This window comes from Medicago sativa, chromosome 2 (assembly GCF_051527215.1).
Source record: "Medicago sativa cultivar Bolivia chromosome 2, Bolivia_mono, whole genome shotgun sequence".
Classification (NCBI taxonomy): domain Eukaryota; kingdom Viridiplantae; phylum Streptophyta; class Magnoliopsida; order Fabales; family Fabaceae; genus Medicago; species Medicago sativa.
Genome location: NC_140750.1, coordinates 7,500,343 through 7,524,288, shown reverse-complemented (window position 1 = coordinate 7,524,288; position 23,946 = coordinate 7,500,343). Strand labels below are relative to the sequence as shown.

At 32.5% G+C, this 23,946-nt stretch overlaps 2 protein-coding genes across 2 annotated transcripts; one reads left to right on the top strand and one right to left on the bottom strand.

Moving 5' to 3' along the window:
- Positions 1-4,403: 4,403 nt before the first annotated feature.
- LOC146944123 (calmodulin-binding receptor kinase CaMRLK-like) lies at positions 4,404-7,838 on the bottom strand. Its single transcript, XM_085742509.1, has 2 exons — positions 6,336-7,838; positions 4,404-5,396 (listed from the first exon to the last, which is right to left on the bottom strand). The coding sequence occupies exons 1-2, from the start codon at positions 7,795-7,797 to the stop codon at positions 4,756-4,758; spliced, it is 2,103 nt and encodes a 700-aa protein (XP_085598635.1). The 5' UTR covers positions 7,798-7,838; the 3' UTR covers positions 4,404-4,755.
- Positions 7,839-20,791: 12,953 nt separating this feature from the next.
- LOC146944122 (CBL-interacting serine/threonine-protein kinase 12-like) lies at positions 20,792-22,963 on the top strand. The gene has a single exon (XM_085742508.1). The coding sequence runs from the start codon at positions 21,089-21,091 to the stop codon at positions 22,643-22,645; it is 1,557 nt and encodes a 518-aa protein (XP_085598634.1). The 5' UTR covers positions 20,792-21,088; the 3' UTR covers positions 22,646-22,963.
- The last annotated feature ends 983 nt before the right edge of the window (positions 22,964-23,946 follow it).

The window sequence follows — 23,946 nt, the reverse complement described above, 5'->3', positions numbered from 1 at the left end:
TTAGAATTGGTTTAAAGTAGTTAGAAGTTAGCTATGCATAGGTGAAAGTTTATAATGTTAGTTACATTGGAATCAATAATATAAAAGTATATCCATCCTAATTGTATCAAATTTTTACTTTATTACTTCTAAATAATTCATCTTTATTCAATTTATTTTTCTTACTTGGGCTCAACCATGCTTCTACAGTATATAAAAAGAATCAGTAATTCTTTTTTTTTTTTACAAGGAGAATCAGTAATTCTTAAAGTATGTAAAATATCATGTAATTATAGTCGGTAAAGTATATAAAATATCATGCAATTCTAGTCGGTAAAATATCATATTAAGAGACATGATATGATTAGAAGATGAATAAGGATAAAATGTGATAGTCAGATGATAGACATTTATCCTCTCATACGTTTTGTATTCAGGCAATAAGAAATATAATAGCATTACTTTATCTTATTATATGTTTAGTACAAACTTGTTAATAACATGATATCGGTAAAAAAATATTATATGTTTAGTACAACAAACTTGTTAATAACATGATATCGATAAAAAAAATATTATATTTAAATGACAAAATTATCGTTGTTCAACAAAAACATATTATTGTTTTTAAGAAAAAAATAATTTTCATATTATTAATTGACAATATAAAAAAAATAATAAGGAACCAAAATAAATTTTCTAACATGTAAATCATCCAGACAATAATGAACCAAAATAAAAGACAAAAATTAATGAACAAAATTGAATCGATTGGGAACATGAAGCTATGCATGGCAAGAAAGTCAGCAATGAATAATAAACAACAACAAGAAAAGATAAAAGTTAAGAAGCATAAGAATCGTTGGAATTGATTGGGGAAAAAAATTGAAATTGATTGGCAAGAGAATCGGAAAAAAGATGATAAAAAAAGAAGAAGAAAAACTTGAAGAACGTAGGAGCGGTAAAAAATTAAGAGAAAAAAAGAATCTGAAACATGATTTTGGAATAGAATTGGTGGAGAGGGTGAGAGTCGAAGGAGATCTTTCGAGGAATTGAAGATACACATGTCGGTCAGCGGTGCAACTCATAAGAGGATCCAACCAATCAACTTTCATGCCCAGGGATACTCTCCCGTCGACTCGCACACATGCCACAGTCCTTGGTCTGTGTTTCAAGACGGGTCAAATGGGGAGCCCACATGCCGATCCCAGGAGTGCACAAGTGCCGAGGCATGTCGAATCAGTGCGCGCTACCATCCATTTTTCTCTTGATGCCGGGTCTCGAACCGAGTTCCTCGAGGTTGAAGAAAGTTTCTCTCAACCACGTGACTTCTCGGGAGACAGGCCGTGCGCTACCGTCCATAATTGTGATGATGATGTGCATTTGGGCCACCATCACAATCCGTGTCGATTGATATCCCGAGCCAATTGGAGGATCGACACAAACTGTTCATCATCCAACCGAGACACATTGCCGACCCCCATCCGCTTCCCTCCCAACAATTTCAAGAACTCTTTGACTATCTTTTCAAAGTCCTATTCATCTTTCCCTCGCGGTATTTGTTCGCTATTGGTCTCTCGCCAATATTTAGCCTTGGACTGAATTCACTGCCCAATTGGAGTGCATTCTTAAACAACCCGACTCGTCGACAGTGCCTTATGGTGCGACAGGGTTCGAGCACAACAGGGCTCTCACACTCTCCGACACCCATTCTAGGGGACTTGGGCCCGGTCTGCCGCTGAAGACGCTTCTCCAGACTACAATTCGAACGTCGAGGACGGCCGATTCTCATGGTGGGCTTATTTCGGTTCTCTCGCCTTTGCTAAGGGAATCCTTGTTACTTTCTTTTCATCCGCTTATTGATATGCTTAAATTCAGCGGGTAGATTTATGTTATCTGGTTGCTAACCGATAAAAAAAAAATAAGGATAAAAATAACAAAGGGTTAATAAGATAGGATTAGAAAAGAGTTTAATATGTCCTTTTCTATTGGTGCACCAATTGAATCAAGATATGATATCTATATCATGTGTATCATGATATCCTAGTATCTTAACAACAAAAAGACTAAAATAACAAATTTTATACCCTTTACATATTATATATCCCGTTTATACATTTTGAAAAATAAATTGAAGAGATATTTCAAAAACAAGTTTATTTGATAAATTCATTGCAACTTTTCACAGATCAATTTTCTAGATCAGTATTGCTGATGTGCTCATCACCTCATACTGTTTGTCCATAATAGATGCATAATTTAGGCTTTATGCTTCCTAATCAAAGAACCAAAAAAGAGAAGCATACCCTAGTAGTGTCTGCCTCAAACGTAAAGATAGTTACAACACACAGTACTGACTAGGACAGAATCGATCTTTTTATCTCACAATCATAGCTCAAAATTCATGAACCAGGCTTTAATCGAAACAAGTCACTGATTTTATTCTAAATTGCAAAGGTCAAAAGCAACTTTGCTTCATGAAAATCTTTCAGAAAAATAGTAAAGTAACAATAATGACTCAGATTAATTTGTAGCATATTTGGCAACAATATGTCCTTGCTAGTAGTAGTATGTATAAAGCAAAAAGTAAAAGAGTTTCCAAACATGAACATTCCACTTTGATATAAATTCAGATATGGGTGTCCTGTAAGAAATTTACAAGCTGGTTGTGGAGATTGCTTGAAGAAAGAATAATCAATGGTTTCCCACGTTGGAGATTATGAATATTTTAAAATTATATATGACTTTATATTAAACTATTAAGTTGGTTTCAATATTTAATCACATATCAATTAGATTTCTATATTCACCAAAAAAAATATCAATTAGATTTCTACATTATAACAACTTACAATCAATATAGTCCCTTTCCTTTAAAAAAATAAAAAATAATATGGACCTTATATTTTCCCCTAATCTACTATCAATTTAGTCATTGACATACACTTAGAGAAAATAATACGAATAAATTTTGATGGAGTAAAAACCTTTTTAAAATATTCATAATTTTAAGGGTCTATTTAAATGCGCTATATAAAACTGATGATGAATTTGATAATTTACTCATTGAAGAAAATATACCGACATATTTGGTATAGAGTGAATAGCTAAGGGGTGTTTAGGGGTAGTTTTGAGTTTTTAGTTCTAAAAGTTAAATTTGAAAACAAGTTGGAGTAAAATGATCCTTTCAAAAAAAAAAAAAAAAGTTGGAGTAAAATGATTTTTATTAAATTGAAAAACAGATTTTACTTAAATCTTAACTCCAAAAAAAATTTGATATAAAAATTATTTTTGTTTGGTCACAAGATCATTCTTAAAGACACTAGACAATATTAATTCTACATTTTACTTTTATTGAATATTCCCAAGACTTATGACTATTTCACATGAATCATTCTTTAAATATGTTTATATGAAATATACTCTTAAACTGGCTAACATATTATATTAGACTTTTTTCTTTAAAAAAAACATATTATATTAGACTTTTGAAAAATAAGACTCAAACCTAAAAATTAAACATATAATAAATTATATATCATGCTTATGGCTTGCGAATCCCGGCTTATTCTCACCCCTAGTGACCATGGAAACTTGCTACTTGACCAGTTGATACGATAGTTCAACAACCGCCACTGCTAAATTAATAATATCTCTTTAGAATATTGAAAGGCTAACACCTGAAAATGATTGCAACGTAATGTTTTCACATTCATGGAAGTTTCTTAATGGGTGCTTGGTGGACAAACTATTATTTTCTCATGTTCATACATACAGATAATAATGTCTGTATGATCCCTTAGTTAAATATTTCATTGATTAACACCATTTTAAAAATTGACCTCTAATCATGCTAAACAACTACTCAACTTTTGAAAGCTAATTATTTGTACATATCCCCCACATGACCATAATTATTTAGCGTACAATATTGACAAATCAATAATATTGGACTTACCCTCATTCGAAGAGTCACAACCTCATGAACACGGCACATATATGTGAATGTGACCCTCTTTTGTTTCATTTCAATAAATCAAGCAAGTTATCCTAGAGCAAAGGGAGACTTGAAAAAGACATAGGTCATAGGTGCATCTATCTCTTGAGTAAAAAAAAAGGTGTATCTATCTCATTCATACCTCTCTTTGTTTCTATTGAGAGAATATTCTTTACTAAAGATAAAATAAATTAACCCATATGAATAAAGTATAAAGTGTTATAAAACATTCTCCTCAAACAAAAAGTAATAGAAAACAAAGTGAAAGACCTAGTAAGACAAAATCAAAAGGATAAAAAAGATAAACAATGAAACAAAAATTATAAAAAAAAGGAAAGTAAAGTAAATAAAATGATGGAAGCCCTCTTAGAAGAGACAAGTAATAGTAAGTGGGAATCTATACTCTCTGCATGCTCACAAAAAAATATACTTCACAACACTCCCATAAGGCATTCATTGATATTTGATTTGATTATCCTATCCAACATTTCCCTTCCCTAGTTTCCTACCCCACTTCATTTTGTCCACCTTTCTTCCCTTTTTCTTTTTCTCCTAAACTTTTTCTTATATATACATTGCAATCATAATCATAAAAAATAAATATTTCAAAAACAAAACAAAAAACATGACCCAAGACTTCATCTAGGTTAAACCTCAAACGCTTAAATGCATGTTTGATATCACATTGTGATATCACAACACCAACATCAATGTGATACCAAACACGCACTAAAAATATCGTGGACCATAAAAGAGAACAAGTCAGTAATCGAGTCAACTCATTCGAGTTCAGCTCTCGGATGAATATCTTTGAGAAGACCCAAAACTTGCTGCATAGTGGGCCTCTTCCCGGGTGACTCAGCAGTACAAAGGTACGCAACTCGGAGACTCTCCACCATTTGACTCTGAGAGTCACCACCACTTAGTTTGAGTCTATCGTCAAGCGCCCTCACTCCATGACTCTCTCTTACAAGCTTCCTCACCCAAACAACTGTCTCCGCTGTACCGGGCTTCCCCGTTAGAAGCTCCATAAGCACTACACCGAAACAGTAAACGTCTGTTTCGGTGCTGCAGTTTGGAGGACATTGTTGCCCGAATTTTCGAAACCCAAAATCAGCAATTCGAGGCTCAAAGTCATCGGCTAGTAGGACGTTTGATGTTACTAGATGTCCATGAATGACGGGCCTTGATCCTGCATGGTGGAGAAATGCTAGACCACGTGCTACTCCTAGAGCGATACGGTGTCGTGTTGGCCACCCCATTTTTTCTGGTGATGATGCTCGTGAACCGGTGCCGTTTTGAATCTCCCATGTGTCGCTACTCCAGTCCTCCACATTAGTCTCACCCGTCGGTAGCTCGTGCAACCATCTGCCTAAATCTCCGTTTGACATAAACTCATACAACACTAGCTTTTCCTTCCCTGAAATATCAATTAAATTAACAAAACCGGTTAATAACCCAGCCAAATATATATAGAACATTTTCTGATTGGAAATATAAGTAGAACATACATGAATGTAACAATGTAAAGAAAGGATCTAATCTTATAAATTCAATTCATTAAGTCAGAGAAATTCAATTTCAATATGAATAATAGAGTACTGTTATTTTTCCTTAGTTAGAAAAAACACAACATGTTACTAGTATGTTACTACATTTCTTTCTATATAAGTTGAAACATAATGTTACTGATAATTAACTTTTACCAAAAAAATAATACATGTGAGTAAAAATTATGTACATTAATGCTCTTAAACAACCACTAGTACTGCTGCCAAAAAATCTCCAGTAGTACTTGTATAGCACTAGTATTTATTTTATTTTTTGTTACAGCTAGTATATATACTTCACTATAATACTATGTACTATAGGAAATAAAATTAAAAATAATGTCATTCGTCACTAGTTAAAAGACTGATGTTTTCAAATTTGTTGCAAATACACTGTAAAAAGCAGAAAAGTGGAAAGTACTTGCATAAATTTCCAAATGTAATTATAACCATTGCTAGATTTTAGGTAAGGAAATTGTTCCACATGAAGAGAGTGACATTACTAAATATAAAACCCGTGAAAGTCATTTATTGATATCAGTTTAATCCAAAAGAAAGGACACTGCCACAAAAAATTAAATCAGAACTTTGGAACCATTAGAAACTATGATGAATAAAGGCATAGACACTTACATACACTTGAGACAATACTAACACTAACACATTAGACACTGATAATACTTTGAAATCAATTTATGATTATATGTGTCAGTGTCGTGTCGATATCAAATATGTGTCGAATGCAAGATACATTTTTTATTAAAAGTGTCGATGCTACATAGATTAAAAAACGTAGAGAAAATGATTACCTGCAATGCAATAGCCAGAAAGTGGCAAGAGATTAGGATGTTTAAGCTTGGACAAGTCAACAAAAGTATCAACAGCATCATCATGATCAACCTCTCTAGCATTTTCAAGAACCTTAATTGCCACGTGTAACTCCCCAGGTAAAACAGCACGGTAAACGGGCCCACATCTACCTTCAGCTAGCTGAGAATCTTTCCCAAAATATGACGTGGCATTCATAAGATCCATGAAACTAATGTTCATCAAAGGTTTCTCAAACATGACAACTGATGCTGAAGTTGGTTCTTTTAGATCAGCTACCCATGATGTTCCAGATTCTGTCTCAAATGCAAACGGTCCAGATTTCTCCATCTTAACGGTTGTTGTTAATCCTGTCATTGGTTTTGATATTGAAATTGCCCATTTGTTTTTTTGAGCTAGTTTTCTTTTTCTTCTGTAACCAAAAAATGCACATAGACATAATACGACAAAAATAAGCGTTGACGCCGAGGTAACTGCTACAGTAATCATGGTTTTTGTTTTTGACTTTTGTTTGTGTTTTGGTTTTGTTTGAATGGGTTTTGTCTTTGTCACATGAAGTTGTTGGTGGTGGTGATGTTGTATAGTTGATATTGAATTTGAATGAATATTTGGTTTTTTGGTTGTATTGTAGTGGTTGAGATTGAAGTTATTATGAATGAACGATGATTTTCCAAATTTCTTGATGAAGTTGTTTAGAGAAGTTGAAGATTTGAAGTTGTTGTTTGAGATGTTGAGGAATTTAAGGTTGTTTAGAGAAGGAAAATCAGACGGAAAACTACCATTCAAAGAGTTGTTTGAAAGGTTTAAGAAAGAGAGTGAAGTAAGATAAGAAATGGGTTTGATGTTTCCTATGATGTTACAGTTTGATAGATCAAGGTAGTTAAGTTTGGTAAGGTTTTGAAAACCTGAAGGTAGAGTGTTAAGGTTGTTGTCTGAAAGGTCAAGGATTTCAAGGTTTTGAAACAATGAAAGATGAAGTTGATTAGTGAACCTGTTATGTGAAAGATTGAGATTTTGTAGTGAAGAAAACTTGAAAGTTGAACCATTTTGAGAAATGGGTTTTGTTTTGAATGCAATGGTTCCACCAAATCTGTTATTTGAGAGATTCACTGTTGATAATTTTGAACTGCTTGACCAAAACCAGTTTGGTACTTGACCTTGTAGATAATTACCTGAAAGATCAAGAAACTCTAAGTTTGTCATGTTTCTTAGATATCTCCATGAGATGTTTCCACTCAAGTTTTTTGATGGAAGTTCTATGATGTTAATTTGACCCTTTGAACAGTTGAAGAAGCCTCTTGTTTGGAATAAGGAAGTGTTGAATCCTGTGACAGATTGAAAAGCCTTTGATATAAGGTTCTTGTTTTCATTGTTGCATGAAGTTGATGATTGTGTGAGAGTAATAAGTGTTAGAAGAATCAAGAACCTACAAAAGGGTTTCATTTTTTTTCTTGTTCTTCTTCTTCTTCTTGGTTGCACAATCTCAATCTCATGTAGTATTATACTTGAGAGAAGGAAAAGACAGTGAAAAGAGACAGAGTTGGTGGTGTATTGTTGTGGTTGTGTTTGTGTTAGTGGGACTGTTTGGTGTTAGAATAGTGAAGTGGGAAGGAACGGTGTTATGTGGTTTAATAACGGAGGAGTTAACGGCACGTGAGTATGGTTATGACTTATGTGTGTGTATGTGTATGTGTATGGTGAATGAGAGAATTTAATGGAAATTGTACAATGGGAGTTGACTGCTTGAACATCATCATATCATAAACTTGGATATTTAAAAACTGATAGGTGAATTGTACTACGTATTCAATAGTGATGTCACTTAATGAGACTTTTGTTTTGTTTTTCCATTTCAAGTGTTCCTTCATATATTAGATTGTTCATTTTGAAATTTATTGTGGCAATTCTGCTGAAAATTAGAATGGTGAATGCTTTTTTAAGGGGAACGTTGGAATGGTGAATGCTGTTTTTTACTTTTGTAAAAGGTAAAATTGGTTTTAGAGGCCTTGAATTAATTATGATATGTTAAAGATGTATTTGAGATTTTTTCTTCAAAATTAATTTTGATTTTAAGTTAAAATTTGGAGTTTTTGTTTCAACGCTTCTCAATTTTATTTTATTTTTGTGTTAACCTTTTGATTTTCAGAAGAAAGAGTCATTGCTAATCTAGAATTTGACCGAAAGTTAAACAAAGTCTTATCAAAAATTGTTCAACTCAAAAATCAAATTTGGTTTCTCCCGAATAATTCGTCAATTTAATCGAGCTCGTCAATCTCTTAAGTCTAATTACTTTGTTACAATCCTCAAATTTATTGCTTAACTTATTTTAATGAATGATTCTAAACATAATAGAATCAAAATTTTAAAATAAGCGTTCAAAAATTTAGTTTTGTTTCTTACAGTTTAATCCAATGAATGAATATATTATATACTTGGCTATTGGTGGTAGAAGGAAAAAGTATACATATATTCTCCTAAAAAAAAAAGTTTACATATTATCCTGAACTCATCATCATCATGTACATTTTATTTTTGAGCAATGATATTTGAACAACCATTTGCTAACAACTTTTGTGACAACCTCTTTTTCCTCTCTTTTTATTAGTTAAAAACAATGGAGAGAGAAAAAAGAAGAGAAATTAAGAATATAATGTGAGTATGAGAGAGAAAATTGTTTAAAAGTTGTCAAAAAATAGTTGTACAAATATCATTTCTCTTTATTTTTATGGTGAATGAAAGTGATGGGGTCCCGGTTCTTTAATTTGGTGTTCAGATGGCTAGAGAGAGATCAAAAAGAGCATATGATGTAATGCTAAGTTAAAGTTGTTCAGATCAGCATGCAATAAATTCCTCAATCTCAAACCACACTTTGACAACACCTCGTGCTTCTACCAACTCTTCCAGAAACTGCTTCAAACACCATCACAAGATTTGGGGGCATTGTAGTAAACATCAACCTCAACAAGCCACTTGCTTATGTGTCTATTTCCCTATTGATTGTCTCCACGATATTATATTTGATGCGTGTTAGACACTGAGTGTACTTACTTCTTTTAATCGAAATTTAAATTTTAGTTCGTTAGAGTATAAAAGTCTAATCCTTTACATTAGACTTGAGACCTTGATTTTTTTATTTACACTTTACTATCTATATAAATAAATAAATACTGCTAGATTTTAATATAAAATTTACTACACATTATGTACATTAATCAATTCTTTAAACATTGTAACATTTGTAGATAAAAATTTTGAGTTTCTAGACACAAAATAGAAATACAGAAAAGGAGCTAGTACTTTAAGCTCAGGTCAAAACTAAGTTTGCAGTCATCAATTGTTGACATATATGAAGTCTTGAGAAGGATTTAAACGATTTTAGCTATTTCTGTGAATGCCTAGATGTTTGCAAAAAATAATATTTAATTCGGTTTGAGCTGTTTCCATAGTCTTTGCAATGTACTGCAAATTGACTACTCAAAATAGCAAAAGTTGAAGAGTGCTTCCTTCAAGGGATGGGCTAAAATCCTTTTCTGTGTTAGAAATGAAATTATTCTGATGACAGAGCCAAAAGAAATTGGCAATGTATTTATTTAATTTGTCACTGTTTTTCTTGACAAACACTCCTCTACCTAGCTCATTCAACAAGCAATGAATTATAGTATTCTAGTTTTATTTTTTTGGACTCAAATTATAGTATTCTAGTTTTATGTGCAAATTTGCAATGCAAACCTCTTTCTAGGCAGCATTCAATTCCCATAAATGAAAGGTTACTTTTTATGTAAGAAAATGTTGATAAAATGGATCTAGGATCAATTATGAAAAAATAATTAGACAAGTGCTTAATTTTCCTTTTGACTAAACAAGTTTTTGCTGGTTTAAACTATGCCTATTCAATTGATTGCTAGAGCTATTGGACAAAAACAAATAGAAACCGATTGATTGCTACATATAGCTAAGTAAACATTACAAAATTGAATAGGCAAATATGTGGAATAATCAACCTCTATTAAGTGGGACATTTCCTCTCTATCATCTAATTGCTTGGAGAAAAAACAAATCAATAGCAAATTACAAAGACCTTGACCCAATAATGCATGGCTAGCTAGTCTTTCACTTACTTCTCATCAGTCAACAATATGTCGTTTTTGGTCCCTACCTCAATTGGTAAAACTCACCTATACAGATAAGTGTATGCAAGTATGAAAAAAGCAAAAAACACCTACCCAAAATTAAATCCTAGTTCCACCCTACCCATTCAAGGAAAAATCCATACAAATGCAGTTTAACCTAGGCTTATATAGCTATTATTGCCAACTATAATTACATTTCTTTAACTGAAATAAATTATAGTGGTTATTAGTTATTACTAACAATGACATCTACAATGACCATAATATTTTAATCTAAATAAAATGTGTTTTTTCTTAACTCTCGATTTTCAGGAAAATGACACCGATAATATGTAGTTCACTCAAGATTTGAACTCAGGTTTTTTTCACATGTTCGTCTTTTTCTGAAGTTCATTAACCACTTGATTTACATAAACTTATTATATTTAAGAATCAAGTATAGGATAGTTTTTAATATTAATTACATTTAGATTATATGGTTTTTTCTTACAATCATTTACCATTTTCATCTCAAGAACATTAAACTATTTCATCAGTTTCATTCAACGTGTGATCTTCATCTTCTTGGTTTCAGAATCGAATCTTTACTTATCATTAGAGGTAATGTAGGTCTTACCTATATGGTTTATCCCTTTTCACAAAAGGACAAATTAGATGAAATGATGCATTGGTCAAGCTGGGACAAAGAAAAGAACAAATGCATGCCGAGAAATGGTTCAATCAAAATAAAATTTTGGTGGATTTGGAATTTGGCAAGTAGCTTGCTCCACAAATTCCAGATACCAGTGGCTATTTCACCTGCTCATCCACGTGGTTTTGGATTATCTCTTTTGCCATTTTATATATGTCTTATGAATTTTTGGTGAATAAATTATATGATATGGTATCGCCCTAATCCACTACAATCCGAACAAGAATTCCAAGAGAATGACAACTCAAATTTAGGATATTGTATTTAACTCAGAGACTGAGATTTAGGGTCTTTATAAAATAGTAGAACTACTTACATCTCTACCTTAAAGCTGGTTCACCATTATAGATTTTCACTGGTTGGAAAATGGGAATTAATAAGAAAACAATATATTTTATTGCATGTCTGTATCAGTGGAAGCAGTTATTGTTGAAGGTGCAAGGAGAACACAAGAAAGAAAGGGTTTGAATTGTATATTAATTGAAAAATAAAAATGTACAAAACCATTTTAAAATCTTTCTCTCCTCTAACAAGTACCTTCAAAAACAAAGTTTTAAAACATAGTAAAGGTAAAGAGTTAGAGATGAGAAAATTTACAATGTTCGTCAAAAAAAAAAAAACTTTACAAGGGTATCTTCAGTCAAACACCTCTCTCTCTCTCTCTCTCTCTCTCTCTCTCTCTCTCTCTCTCTCTCTCTCTCTCTCTCTCTCTCTCTCTCTCTCTCTCTCTCTCTCTCTCTCTCTCTCTCTCTCTCTCTCTCTCTCTCTCTCTCTCTCTATATATATATATATATATATATATATATATATATAATAGGATACACTTTTGTTTTAAGAGTCATGCTAGTAAGTACCCTTAAGGATATTAGTTCATAAAGCAAAAAATAGTAATTTTGTATTAAAAATTTTAATTTTGAAACTTTTTAAAAATTGAATGCATCATTTTACAACATAAAATTTCTATAATACTTCATTAACCAGTACCGCATAGGCATTCACTAGCATTTTCCTTGTTTTAGTAGTACAAAAGACATGTAGTGTTGAGAAGAAAATTTATAAGATTTTTTAAATAAGTTTCTTAATTTTTTTTTTTTTAAATAACAACCAAATAAAATTGAACCAAACCAACATGTTTTTCATCAATATTTCCCTCAAAAAAAAATGTTTTTTCATCAATTTCTCCTTATTCGCAATCCGTGAGAGTTATATCTAAGTCTAAGCCAAATTGAAAATATTTTTATTAGGTTATAATTTAGTAACATTGTTGTTATATTTTTTTCATTTATAACTTCTTGAAATGATCTCATGTGACAGTTTTTGTAGACAATTGGAGTAATATATTAATAAGTCCGAAAATAATTATAACGATAAAAAGTTTATTTTTTTTGAAGCATAACGATAAAAAGTTTATAGAATTTGTTTTCATGAAAAAGCAGATATGAAATGGTATGAACATAGATACAAATAAATGCAAACAAAAGAGAGTTATAAACGGATCAGAATTTAGTATAGACGTAAAAAACACACACTTTCACAATCACACAACTATGTAGCGTACCTCTCTATCTGGCTCTCTCACACATACACACACCTCTTTCATCACAACATAAAAACTTTACTCTCTCCCCTCCTAAACCACTCTCTCCACCACTCATGTTTTGAATTTTATTGAGCTAGGAGAAATAGTTAAAAGAAATAATTCATGGATAAAATGATAGAGAAGTCCCATGAAGTTTTTAGGTAAAATTTCGCAAATGGGAAGTGAAGTGAGGGGAAGTTGTTGAGCAGTGCATATATAATGATATGGTTTGGATTATAGTTGTTTTACCGTGTTTACTATGCTTCATATTGTATAATCCGAATGTGAGTGAATTTGGAGATGTGAAGGGCACACAAGATGGAAGGAGGTGGGAAAAGAATTTCTCTAAAGATTGATAAGCTAGCATAATAAAGCCCATCAAAGTAGCCTCAAATTTGGATCTAAACTCTTTTTTATTGTTTGGAATTTCTTTTCCCACTCTTCCTTCATACCACACACCCTATTCAGATTATAAAATCCAAAAAATTAGAGGTTTTTTGAGGGTGTTTTAACGTGCTTTTGAGGGCGTTTAAAGTTTTAAAATTATAAAATCCAAAATTTGTAGGGCACGTGAGAAATTTGTAGGGTAGAAAAAGAAACAATTTTTTTTTTTTTACTCATTTTGGATCTAAATTCTAAAAAACGGCGCAATTGTTTATTTTTTGTTAGGTAACTTATTGGCTACACTTAAACACCTTAAATGTCAAAAAATGAGAAATTATAAGTTCAAATGCATGCCTCAACGTGTCAATGACCTTGTAGTTACCAACTGAGTTGTTTTTTTAGCGAACTGAGTTTTTCCTAATGGCACCATTGCTTTTTTTTTAATTCTCATTATTATTTTCTTGGAAAAATGCACCAATCTCTTTAAGTATTTAAAATGCATTATTGGTTTGTCTAAAGATAATAAATTAGATAAGTACGATTTCAAACCTAATTTATCTAAAAAAAATAAAACAAAAAAATTATAAGTAATAAGTTTATTGTTGTCCAAATTTTATTACTTCTTTCTTGGTTTAACCATACGTTTTATCCAGTAAAACTTATATACTTTTGAAAAATGACTAGCTTATGTTCATAAATACTTTCTTGATTCAATGTTCATAAATACTTTTAAAGACATTAACTCTAACATAAGCATCTCATAGTTTTCCTTTTGTTTGTCCAGAAAAATGTAACACATACGTAAAAAAATTAAGCTTCTTTACACCAGCAGAGTATTAGAGTAGAGTAGAACAAACTAGACACTCAATAACATATCACATTCAATAATAAGGACAAATATGGTAGATAGACGACGATTCTTTGGATTTATGCCTCACAAGGGTCAATTACGATTAATCAAATGTGCAAGTTTTTCTTTCGAATGAACACATTTGTACAATATCATGCTTAATTTATTCAGCAAACAAACAAGAAGTAATAAGGGATAAATGAATCAAATATGCCACGTAACTAAGATATCAGAAATGCAACAAATGCTATTTAGGTATCCGCCAAGGCCAACTCCATGTGCTTTGAATTGCAAGGTTTATACACCAATTCTTTACCTTATTTTCCACTGTGTTTTGTTTTTTTTTCATATCGCTTGTGCTGAAGCATTAGAGGAAACATTAAGGTTTTGTTTGGGAGTTTGGAGAGGAAGGGAGGAAAAGGTTTTGACTTTTGAGGGGTGCAAAATATGAGGGAAAATGGAGAAATATTTCAAATTTTTTAAAAGAGTAGATTTTTAGAGAGATAAATTAATGCATATGATTATTATATTTTTTATTTTAAAAATATTACAACAACATAGATTAAATTTGAAGAATTTATATTAACCCTCCAAAACCCTTATCCAATACAATTTTTTAGTTCCCCAGATGAGAATGGTTTTGTATTACGAAGAAAAGTTAACCCCCAAAGCCATCCCCTCCCATTTTTCTCTATTCCTTTCACTTACTCATTCTTTTTTTCCCAAACATTCCCCTCTCTTCCCCTCCAAACTCGCAAACAAACCCTAAAAGTCACTTATAGCTAAAGGGATGTCCCCCAAGGCCCAAGTTGGAAATCTATCATGAAATCTGCTCTTCTCCCATCAAAAATTGCTTGCTCACAACCAAACTTCCAAAAATACCCTTGTGTGTGACTTAAGTCACGCAACCTACTTGAGTTAACTCACGCATGATTTATAACTAACGTGAGTTAACTCATGCAAGGATATTATAGTCTTTCCAGTTGGAAATGAACATTTTTGGTTGGGTAAAGAGCATAATTCATCTATCATATAGATAGAGGGAGCCTTATATGCAACGAAAGTCACTTGGATGATAATTTTTTTAACGATGAAATCTTCAAAATTAGTTTTTTTTTTTGACAAAAAAATCTTCAAAATTAGTTAATGACACTTTCAAATAATTACAAATAAGAGGAATTATTTTTTTTTTGAGGGAAAATAAGAGGAATAATGATTACCTTAAATAAGCACAAAGATATAGAATTTCAAAAAACCAGTACAAGTTAAATTAGTTTTCCCACGTAACGTTATTTTCACATGAGGTCAGAATTTGAAGTAAGGTTTTTGGTTTTACCACGTTTTTCTGTTGATCCTGTTTGAATGGATAACTACCAATGTTATTTTCACATGTCATACATATTTTGTTAGTTAATGTTGATTTTCTTCAATACAACCATTTATTTAAATTCTTGCATGATGTAAGGATACATTGACACAAAACCGATATCAAGTCCATAACCCTCATCTAATTCACATAAAATTGGAGATCAAATAAACTAAATAGAGGTATTTGATTTTTATTAGACTCTTGTATTATATTGTTTGCGTGTGACTTCATTATCACCGACCACAAATGAAGTTGACTTTCTAAAGTTGCGTTGCAATGCATTTTTCCTTCTTCTAATTGACTAAAGACCTTAATTAACAACAACACCGACTTTGCATTGTGATGGGTAGGATTAAAGTGTTTTGACCTTAATCATCGTTGATGATTTTGGTTTTGATTTGAGCATAATTGAGCTACTAAAGAAACAGATTTTACTAGGTCCAAGAGCAAAAAATTAGTCAAAGCTCGAGTAGGAAGAAAATATGAACTTCAATTTTCACCCTCATTGCAACAAAATAATATTAAACTTACCGTTTTTAAAAAAAACAATCATATGCACTTAGAAGTACACGTGCACATATATAGGTACGTACGAAAATAGTTTTTTGTTTTTTTTAAGAAGTTGATATATTTTCCTAAATGTCTTTTGAGAAGTGCACCTACCATATCCATTATCCACCCACCAATATTAATTAAGTCTAGGTGTCTTGTTACCTTTGAATAAAACTGATATCGTACAGAAAAATGAGGTATACCAAATCTTATTTACCCCGTACAGGAAACCATTAGCGTGCATTCACGTTGCACTTTCATGTCGGGTAAAGGACACAATTTTGGTTTGTGTAAATTAGTCATTTCCAAATTTATTTATATACCTTCTCTCAAATTTTTTTTATTTTATTTATATACCATATTATTAAAAAAATGAGATCCAAATACACATGCATTTGACTCGAATATTATTCAAGATTTAGTTTTTTTATTGGACTAACTAAATTTCAACTAGTAAACAGCTAAGTATAAGAGAGATCAAACTCTACATTCAAAGATGTGAGGAGACCCCAAATAGTAGGAGTTGGTTGCATTTGAAAATTTCAAACCGACTTCAATTGTTTACTTGATGCATTACACTACTACACGTTGGCACCATTTAATACACGTGTTGAGGCCATGTTCTCTATCTATCTTCCCAATCATAAACTACTAGGAAAGAAACAGTAGTTTTTTAGTTTGGAGATCTCAAACACGTGCTCCGTTGTCAAAACGGTTCAAATTTATTCATCTCAATCAAAATTAATTTAAATGATGAAACCTAACTCATTAATAGAATATTTAGTAATAAGATATTGTACTATGGTAGTACACTATAATTAAGCTGTATAATCTAGTAGTATGTTTCACTTTTGACAACATATCTTGATGAAGCTAAAGCAGACAATGATTCTACGAAAAACACACAATATTTAAGTTAATAATATAAAGAACCTTGCTATATAGTGCGAAACTTTTACGCACGACCTGGACACGATACAACCTCGGCAGTGCTTTTATATTTTTACAATAAATAAAAGTGAAACATAACTAAAATCCAATGGCTGTTGTGTTTAATCTAGCGGCTACAGTAGGTTCGTCGCTTTTCGTTGTTTTACAATCGCACCATTAAGCTTTTTCCTAATATAAAACGATAAAATATAAGCAACTGTGGCAAAATCTATTAAGTGTTAGTCTATAAATATAACTAGTTAGTTAAAGATCGATGTTACACATATTTGTTAGTTAGCTAAGTCGTTGATTACTTGACACTACAATTGTCATCGCGAGACCTTTAGGTTACGATTTTTGGGAACCATGAAAGATTTGTGAAGGGTTGAATCTCTAGGAAACATATATCAGTTAATGTGAGTAATTTTAGAAAGTTTCTTGCAAAGTAATCATGAATGTGTTAATGGCAGTTGTCCATCGAATCTTATGGTTCTTGATGGAAACAACTGGAAATGATGGAGTGCTTTGATGAAGGCATTATTTAGTGTTCAAGAAGTCTTTAAAGTGGTGTAAAATGGATATGAAAAAATGGGTACGAATTCAACTGATGCACAAAGCGCAACAATAAGAGAGTCAAAGAATTAAAGATTGTAAATGTTTGTTCTACATTTAACAAAATATGGATTTATATCATTTTGAAAAAATCTCAAAGGTGACAAGATCAAAAGAGGCATGATATATACTAGTGAAGTATCATGATGATGAAGACAAAGTTAAGAAGGTAAAACTTTAGTTTTTAAGAAGAAAGTATGGGTTGTTGCACATGAAAGAGGATTAAAAGATGGCATACCAGTTCTCATAATTTATTTATCACATTGGTCAATCAAATGAAAATGTGTGGAGAAGAAATCACATATCTACAAGTGGTGGAAAAGGTAATGAGAACCCTGCCACCTTAACTTGATTTTATAGTGGCTATTGAGGAATTAGAGGACATTAGTTCCATAATGATAGAAGAACCGCGGAGTTCATTAGAAGCTCATGGACTTTGTGTAATCGAAAGAGGTGCATTTCACCCCCCAATTAAATATTTAATAATGAACAAAATAAGTATTATAGTTTACGTGGGTAGTTTGGTTCAATTTTGAAAAATGAATGTAAAATTTGATCCGATTCGAATAATTCTCACAAAAGGGCTTCCAATAATATTCAATTTTGTGTGATTGTTTTTTCTTCAATTTTTTGGATCAATTTACAAAGACCGGCAAGACAAAAACAACATAGCAAAGCGCGTCATATATATATATAGCAGAACACCTAAAAGAAAATCTTTGCACCCCGTACATCAAAACACCAATAAATACACCATTCAACTGATGAGTACCACCAAAATCAATAAAAACTAATCACCAAAACCAAATCCATCACCAAAAATCAACACCAAATCCCCAAACAACTCTAGAAACCAAAGTTTAGCCAAATCCTCCAACTCGATTGCATATGACAAAAAAAAAGTTTCGAATACCTATCGTCCACAACTCGCACCAAAAGGCCTAAAAAAACCATCAAAACGACCAAAACTCCTTATAACAACAACTCACCTTCTCTTCCCACAACTGAACCCAAATAAACACCTGAAAATACTTATTCCAACACTCATTTGGATTCCTCCATCAATCGACCCCCGATCCGTGGAGAAGATATCATAACAAGCCCAGTTCACTTTAGTCTAGAAATTGCTTTTCGATTTTAAATATGAACACTCTGTTTTTTGAAGAGGCAATATGAACACTCTTCTATGCACCAACTGTCACATTATACTCTCTAATAGAAACATTAACAGAGGAAAGATTTTAATGGACACTCTTCAATTTCAAAAATATCTTTACTATTTATCAATTTCAAAAATTAAAATGACCAATCATTCCATTTCAACATTTTTAGTTATGGTTGATGATTTATTCTTAGTGCAATGTTAAAAGAGTCTCTCATTCGCAACATATTTCCAACTAGAGACAACTTGTTACGACGGGGTGATATTAATATTGATGCATCGACGTGTGCAGCATGGTGTGGTGCTTCAGAAACGACATTGCATCTATTTCTCAATTGCGACATTTTCAGCGGTCTTTGGACCGAAGTGCGGCTTTGGATAGGTATATATGCGGTTTCTCTAGGCGACCTTCGACATCATTTCCATCAGTTTACGAAAATGGCAGGTATGCCAAGGTGCTCTCACTTATTCCTAACAATCATTTGGGTTGCTGCTGTTTGGTTTATTTGGAAGGAGATGAACAACCATGTCTCCCAACATGCAATTGCTACTCCTTTTGTGCTTATTGAAAAAGTCAAGCTAAATTCGTTCTTATGGTTAAAATCAAAGCATGCTTCCTTCAGTTACAGTTACCATGACTGTGGAAACATCCGCTCCCTTGTATGGACATTATTGCGTAATTTAGTTTGTCTGTTTGGATGATGCTTTGTTTCTAGCAGCTTGACCTTGTAAATATTGCTGGTGTTTCTCCTTTTAATGCCTTGTGTGGGACGATTCACTGCTGTTTATAATATATATCATTTTGATTTGTTCAAAAAAAAAAAGTCTCTCGTTGAATAAAATATGACTTGAACTTAGCTATGGTTGATGATTTATTCTTAGTGCAATGTTAAAATCATTGAATAAAAGATGACTTGAACATATGCTTATAAGTGATGATAATTCCCACCTAACAAACCAATTTTGTGGAATTATGTAAGACCCAACGACGATATCTAAGATGGAAACTTTTTGATAAATTCATATCAAAATAAAAATAAACACGTAATTAACCAAACTAGGGAAACTTTTGGCTGCTCTTGTACAACACGTAATCAACCAACCTTGTTCTTTTTGTTTTTATAAGATTTTGAATGAAACTTTGCTTAGCTTTTTCCAACAAAAAAAGTGAAAGTATTTTGTTTCCATTTCTTGGTGGCTCACAATTAGCAAAGACTAAAGAGGTGCATGCGGGATATTTTACGAATCTTTTTTATAAAGAAAGTGAAAAGGGAAATAAACACAAACAATTGAGTATAGACAACTGTATGCGTAACATATGATTGGAGAATCTTATAATACAGGCAAATTCAATTCCATTTAAACCAACAATTACTTTTTTTTCCTCCACGCTAGCTATAGCTAAATGCCAGCTTGAAAATATTTCCTTCCTTTGTGTGAAAACGAAACAAACGTTGCAACACTTAGTTGCAACCAACTTTGAGTAAGAAAAGGAAAGAAGAGAAAAAATAGATCAAAATTAAAAAAATGAAAAAGGAATGTGATCAATACTTACGTGGCATCGACTCAGTGATTAATCAAATCTCAACAAATAAAATAATATTAAAACGACTAAGAATCTGAAATAATCAATGCTAAAAATTAGTTTTTTCTTTTTGGAATAAAATAAAACTAAAGATTAATTTACTTTTTACTTTTTTAATGACAAATGTAACATTGAGGTCAACTTTTGCTTTGATCATAGCAAACTCCGAATGTCCTCGTGAACTTAACTCATTGGTAGGAATAATACATAATATATGCAATATTGTGATTCAAACACTGATCACCAAAAAATAATTGTGAACTCCGAATCGAATTCAACAAGAATGTGGATTCAACTTTTACAGAACAACCTCTATAATTGATGACCCGTATGTATTTTTGTGTTCTTTGAGTCTTAAGGTCTATTTAAACTGGGGTGAGTTCTTAACCTAACCTACGTAAACTTTGTTCCATAACAAATAAACAAATAAAAAAAAGATAAAACTTTAAAGAGATTATGAATTTTAGAAAATCTTTTTGGATATAACAAAATTTGAGAAAATTATGGATGAATTTAGTCAAGAACATATACGAAAAACATGTATTTAAATTAACCTAAGTTTTTTAAATAAAAAAAAAAGGGTTAATGGTGGTATATACTCTCCCTTATATAAGCATCTCTCTCATTCTTTCTCTCTCTTAACTTGGCCCAAAAAAAACACACAAACACTCTCTCTTTCTCTTTTTCTCTCACATAGAAAACATCAAACAAATTAAAACCACATCCTCGTTCATTCATCCTCCATCCACCACTCCCCAAAAACATCATCGTACCGTAACCTTAGACCTAAATCAAATCAAAAACACACTTCAAACAAAAACAAAACAACCCCATTTTCGTTTCGTCATCATCTTTTCACAAAGAACCCATTTTTAACGTTGCCATCATCAATGGCTGACGTGCTTTTACACAAGGTGAAAACATCATCAAACAGCAAAGACAAAGACAAGAAGGAAACATCGACTCTCTTATTGGGTCGTTTCGAAGTTGGAAAACTTCTTGGCCATGGAACATTTGCAAAGGTTTACTATGCAAAAAACATCAAAACCGATGAAGGTGTTGCAATCAAAGTGATTGACAAAGAGAAGATTTTAAAGGGTGGTTTGGTTGCTCATATCAAACGTGAGATCTCAATTCTTCGCCGTGTTCGACACCCGAATATCGTTCAATTGTTTGAGGTAATGGCTACAAAAACAAAGATCTATTTTGTTATGGAATATGTTCGTGGGGGTGAGCTTTTTAACAAGGTTGCTAAGGGTAGGTTGAAAGAAGAAGTTGCTAGAAAGTATTTTCAACAATTGATTTCTGCTGTTGGATTTTGTCATGCTAGAGGTGTTTATCATAGGGATCTTAAGCCTGAAAATTTGTTGCTTGATGAGAATGGTAATTTGAAAGTGTCTGATTTTGGTTTGAGTGCTGTTTCTGATCAAATTAGACAAGATGGTTTGTTTCATACTTTTTGTGGTACACCTGCTTATGTTGCACCTGAGGTTTTGGCTAGGAAAGGTTATGATGGTGCAAAGGTTGATCTTTGGTCTTGTGGTGTTGTTTTGTTTGTTTTGATGGCTGGTTATTTACCTTTTCATGATCAAAATGTTATGGCAATGTATAAGAAGATTTACAAGGGCGAGTTTCGGTGTCCTAGGTGGTTTTCACCGGATTTATCGAAACTGCTTGTTCGTCTTCTTGATACTAAGCCTGAAACTAGGATTGCTATACCTGATATTATGGAGAATAGGTGGTTTAAAAAAGGGTTCAAACAGATTAAGTTTTATGTTGAGGATGATAGGCTTTGTAATGTGGATGATGGTTTTGGTGACAATGATGATGATACAGCTTCGATAACATCTGTAGCATCGATTTCTGATTACGCAGTTTCAGAATCTGATTCTGAGATTGAGACTAGAAGGAAAAATGCTCCTTTGCCTAGACCTGCTAGTTTGAATGCTTTTGACATTATTTCATTCTCACCTGGTTTTGATCTTTCTGGTTTGTTTGAGGAAAAAGGAGATGAGAATAGGATTGTGACTGCTGCACCGGTTTCAAAGATCATATCGAAATTGGAAGAGATTGCTCAATTGGTTAGTTTTACTGTGAGGAAGAAGGATTGCAGGGTTAGCTTGGAAGGTACAAGGGAAGGTGTGAAGGGACCATTGACTATTGCTGCTGAGATATTTGAACTAACACCTTCTTTGGTCGTTGTTGAGGTGAAGAAAAAAGGTGGGGACAGAGCTGAATATGAGAGATTTTGTAATGAAGAATTGAAACCTGGATTGCAGAATTTGACGGTGGAGGAATCAGCAGCAGCTTCAGATTTGTCACTGGAATCAGCAACTTCTTCAGCTTTGTCACTGCCAGAAGGGCCTTCCTTACTTCGCGTGCTTTCTGAACCAGTTCACAACTTTACTTCGGATATTGAATTGCCGATCTATACACCTGAAGAGTGAGATAGAGAAGAGAAAAAGGTTCTTTCTGTTTGTTTGTTCCTTGATAGATTGTGTATGATAAAATTGATAATTGATCATTTTTCCCCCGGATGGTCCCCCTTTTAGATTTGCTCCTTGAATTGAGCATTAGATTTTACAGTATTTTCTATGTCCAATTGCTATACAAAGAAGGCTAATTGAATTTTAGCTAATGGTGGATAATTTTCTATGTTTTTATTTTGGTACATTATTCCGTACCTGTACATTACTTTTGCTTCTTACAGGAAGTAGGGAGAAAATACCAAAAAAATTTAGTGGTAATTTATGAAGTACTACAAATGTCTTTGGTTTTGGTACTATATGTTAATTTGAGAAATTTGAGATTGATGGATGATTTTCTTTTAAAGGCTATAGAAACAACAAAGGTCTGTTTTTGTGTATGATCAGTTTAGTAGGTGATTCATGTCTCCCCACTTCAAATGTCTTTTGTAAATATTCTAGTTGATGATAGGTAAATACATTCATTATGATTCAAGAGTACCCCCAGCGTATATATCTTGGAGGAGGAAACCGTTCTAATAGGCATGAATATCTAGGCAAGTTTTGTGGTCCACCTTGGACCAGTACCTGGAAATTACCTAAAATATCAACGATGCTGACGCCTTTCTCTAGAAGTGTAAGTTTGCGGTTTTTATTTTGTCACCACGACTGAGATGGTGACCTAATCGGTGTTGTTTTAATAAAATCAAAGGGAAACAAATATGAGCTGAATTTTGAGGCACATATATATGTTTTCTCTTATTTTTGTCAAACTAACACCAATTTGGTCACTATCTCAAACCTTACAATATGGAGGACCTTGAACTTCTTCTTTTAGTGCCGGCGCCAATCATCGTTGGAGTTTCATACTATTTTCAAGTATTAGTTCACGGTGGAGTAGAAGGTTGCCAATATCTAATCATATACCCCATGTCACTAGTTTTCTTACTTTCTTTCGTGTCTGCTTGAAAATAAATCAGAACCTGGTTTTTGTGTGCAACCTGTCGTAGAAAATAGATCAGAACCTGGTTTGGTTATATACCAAGTTAGTTGGTTATGTTTGTGGATTGTTGTTTAGTTCTTACGAAGTTACTATTTTTTAGAATCGAGTCCAAGCTTTAAGGCTGTGAAATTGATGGTTATGCATCTCAAGTTGTCAACACTTTCATTGTGATTTGAATTTTGCCTTGGGAACCAATGTAGGTTAATCAAGGTTTGAGTTCATTGAATTAGAAGTATACCATATATAGTTTGATACTGCTAGCTCATCGCACTTAGCTTAG

Excerpts from the sequence above, each read along its gene's own strand:
- LOC146944123 (XM_085742509.1), bottom strand. The coding sequence starts at position 7,797 with ATGAAACCCTTTTGTAGGTTCTTGATTCTTCTAACACTTATTACTCTC. Across the intron at positions 5,397-6,335 it reads TTCTGGCTATTGCATTGCAG|GGAAGGAAAAGCTAGTGTTG; the intron begins GTAATCATTTTC and ends TTGATATTTCAG.
- LOC146944122 (XM_085742508.1), top strand. The coding sequence starts at position 21,089 with ATGGCTGACGTGCTTTTACACAAGGTGAAAACATCATCAAACAGCAAA.